This window comes from Notothenia coriiceps, unplaced genomic scaffold (assembly GCF_000735185.1).
Source record: "Notothenia coriiceps isolate Sejong01 unplaced genomic scaffold, NC01 NC01_scaffold00023155, whole genome shotgun sequence".
Lineage (NCBI taxonomy): Eukaryota > Metazoa > Chordata > Actinopteri > Perciformes > Nototheniidae > Notothenia > Notothenia coriiceps.
This window is the reverse complement of record NW_011355856.1, coordinates 1-3,823: the sequence shown is the minus strand read 5'-3', so window position 1 is coordinate 3,823 and position 3,823 is coordinate 1. Positions and strand designations below refer to the sequence as shown.

At 40.0% G+C, this 3,823-nt stretch overlaps 1 protein-coding gene across 1 annotated transcript; it reads right to left on the bottom strand.

The window, feature by feature from the left end:
* Nucleotides 1–853: 853 nt before the first annotated feature.
* Nucleotides 854–3,671, bottom strand: LOC104954289 (terminal uridylyltransferase 4-like; the record flags this gene model as incomplete). The annotated part of the gene is made up of 5 exons (XM_010781376.1): nt 3,623–3,671; nt 2,606–2,688; nt 2,406–2,521; nt 1,076–1,224; nt 854–951 (listed from the first exon to the last, which is right to left on the bottom strand). Coding segments are annotated over exons 1-5 (447 nt in total), but the record flags the coding sequence as incomplete, so codon positions are not given.
* Nucleotides 3,672–3,823: the final 152 nt, after the last annotated feature.

Below are 3,823 nucleotides of genomic sequence, written 5' to 3'. Positions count from 1 at the left end.
TGCCGTCTGTCTGCAGACTTGTCAAAGCATTAATTCATGGTTTTTACTATCCGGTATCAGTATGTTGTTACTTCGGCATCATTTTGAAACGTGTATTACAATTAAATCACGGTCAAATATGTTCATCTTGTTGTAGTTGTAGCCCCCTTGACAGCGATTCTCTCTCTAGTTTAGCATACTCAGCCCGACTCAGCCTGGTTGTTCCTGGCCCTAGAACCACGATTTTATGGGGCCAGAAAAACTGTGAATTTAGGACCCGCTAGCCGGTACTAGGCCAAGTGGAAACGCAACCAAAAACGGGCCCCGCACGGCTCGGCACGCTTAAAGCGAGCTCCGCGCTGCAGTGGAAACGCGCCATAAATGGATTGCACTTTTTTGCTTTAAGGTCTTTTTTCCCTCATACTGCCTGTGCTGCAGCACCTCTTTTCACCCTCTGTCTGAAACCAGAGCCCAGTCTGCTCTGATTGGTTAGCTGCAGCTCTGTTGAGATTTGTCAACACATCTTTTACACTACAGGAAAGGGAAAACCGAGATTAGCATAATAGGGCCCCTATAAGAAGCACAAAATAACATTTAACTGACGTCTTAGGCCTCTATCGGGCGATGATGACGTTCTGAGAAATGAAACATCTTCAGTTTCTTGATTGACATTTAAAAAAATAAAATCTAATTTGGATATAAACTAATCTTTCACTTTCAGAGGCCCAACAAATTAAATGTCATTCACCTCCTTCGTCTTTAGATGGAGACATTCATCTTTATGGGTAAGGGTGAGAAAAATTTTCACATATGTAGTTTTGTATCTGGTTGATCTGACCCTAGTGCAGTGTCCAACTTCAGTGATTGTACTCACACATTCAGAGGGCTGTCTGGTCCTCCCGGGACAGTCTGCAGCCGTCTTCGGGATGGGGATGGACTGGGAGCTCACCACACTTCGTACCATGTGAGGCGCTGGGGAGGAGGAAGAAGAAGAAGCCATAAAAACAGTCATATTAGATAAAGCTTTGAAGATGAGCTGTGTATTATTTTAAGTGTAAGGAAAGTTAACCTTGGATTACAAAGCTGTTGTGGTTACCTGGCACTCCGCCGGTCCTCTGTTTGAGGTGGCGGTACTCAGGACAGTCCCTCCGTACGTGACCCATGTCCCCGCACTGGAAACAACGTCTGTCCTTTGGTTCACGCTCCTCATCTTTTACGTCTTCTTCATTTTCCTTCTTTTTCATCCTGTCAAAGAAAGAAAACAGGTCAGAGCAGAAAAGGGAAGAACATATGACAACGACGCAGGCTCTCCTTGATATCACTGATTCTACAAGAACATTCTTGCAACAAACAAGGTTGCAGTTGTGTGTAAACAACTCCTTTAAGGTTTGAAACATTTGTCTGGCTTTAACATACCTCGAGCTATCATCTTTGCCATAGAGATATAAATGAAAGAAAGAAAGCATCCGCCAATTGAACAGTTTAACCTTACTATGTTGGCCTCTACTTGTTTCTGAAGCCTTTTCCTCTCAATCGCACTTTTGTCTCTGGGATTAACTCTTCTGTCATGTGCTCCCAGGACCCTCGACGATAATGACATCGAGTCAATTACAAAAACAAATTAGAGGAAAAACAAAAAAAAGACATATATTAAAAGTAAAAGAGGAATTACCATTATACAATTAAATGTGATAAGAACATTTCACTTATTAAAAAGAGCTCGAAGTTATATCATTTGATTATTTTATTTAAATATTCAGAATTCTGTTTTTGTTTCCTTCTTATATATTTGAGGTATTGCTGATATCTAAAGCCTATTTTTATGTCTCTGATGTTGATGGTCTTATGTTTGGACTAATAATGTCAACAATTTAAAATAAAAAACATCAAATGTTCTCATAGCCGATGTAACTGTGGAACAATGTATAAACTTAAATAACCAAAGTTCCGTTTCTATATATAAAAGCTATAACAGCTTGGTTACATTTAAGAAAGTAGAATCCACATATGCGTCGTTATAACTATCACTAACTGTATGATGGAAAAGACAACAGACAATTAGAAAGAAAATTACCGTAGACCTGAAAATGTTTTTTGGAAAGCTACAATGACGCAGTATACTTTAATTACGAGATGAATTAAGTAAGTATCATATATGTGAGTGAACCTACTCTTTAGAAAGGAGGCTTCCATCTGATCATAACTGATATTCCTGGACATCGAAATGTCTAATATGTTTTTTTTTTATAAAACAGTAGTTCTGTAGACAGCTATGCTTCTAAAAATATTCATATACATTATATATACACCAAGTAGAAGTGATATGAATTCATAACATATTTATTACTTCTCAGTAGTTTCCATATATTTTTCTTGGAATTCTAGCGGCACGAGAGAGATATTTCCATGAACGAACAGGGGACAACCTGCGTCTCTTAGGACAGTCCTTCATGTAGTGGCCGATCTTCCCGCAGATCCTACAGCACCTATCGTTGGGCGCCAACTCGCCGTCCGTCAACACCTTCGAGTCAAAGAAGTAGTCCTGCGGCAGAACACAAAGGTTTGCTCAGGACACAGAGCACACAGCTCACACATTACTATGTCCATTTAGTGGTGAGTGACGTACCACTTCAGTGCCAGGGATAGGCAAGAATGGAGTCCCAAACAACTTCCTCCCGTTGATAAAGGCCTTCATGATGAAATTAGTCACTAGAGGAAGCAAAAGGAACACGTTCACAGGTTCACAGGCGACACAGATCACTCTTCCAGAACCCAAGTGCACAGAATCAAACAGCATAATAAAAAGGTCCTCAAATTGGTTATTGGTGAACAGGATTAATCGCAGAAACTAAGGACATTCAAGACCATTTGTCGATATTATTGGGGAAATTATTTTGAAAATCTGCTCATGCTGAGTATTTTTTTTTAAGATAATACGGCTGCGCAGAGCATGTTTCGCGTAGATAAAAGTTATTAAAATCAATCCACGGAATTACGCTAGATAATTCAATAGCTCTCTCAAGGCATTGAGAAAAACAATCTCTGCATCAAAACAGCTTTTTCACAAAATAATAAAGTATGCTATAAAATCAAAGGGCCTTTTTTTGTTTCTCCCTGCCATGAACTGCCTTTCGTGTTGAAAGGGGCCCTATTATACACATTTTCAAGTTCATATTTGTAACTGTTCCTCTACTGTGACATGCTTTAATGATCAAAAAGCTCTTTAATTTTCTCATACTGCCTGTGCTGCAGCACCTCTTTTCACCCTCTGTCTGAAACCAGAGCCCAGTCTGCTCTGATTGGTTAGCTTGCCGGCTCTGTTGTGATTGGCCAATCGCTTAGAGATGGTCCCGCCCCTTAGCCTATCACATCCAATGGGTTGGAGCGGTAGCCAGTTGAAGCTTGAGTATTACAGGGATGTCAATTTGGTACTGAGCTAAACAAAGGACTCCAATGGAGGCATTTTAGGGAGAGAGAAACTCTCTCTGGAGGGAACTTTGGGATTTTAGCCTTTGCTGACCATTTACATGCACAATAACCTATATAAAATACTACAAGTAAGGAATGACCTGAAAAAACATAATAGGGCCCCTTTAAAGATAGTACGGTACTTAATACCAGAAATATCCGAATCATCACTTACTTTTGCGAGAAACTCCAGCACCGAGATTGTGGTTCAAATCAAAGGGATCTGAGGAGAAGAACAGAAGAGTAAGTACAAAAGAAGACCAAGCGTGTTACGCTGATAATAATAATGCATTTTATTTATATAGCGCTTTTAACAACTCAAAGACGCTTTACAGTATGAGGGAGGGTAGACAAACAAGGGCAGGCAAACAAGTAA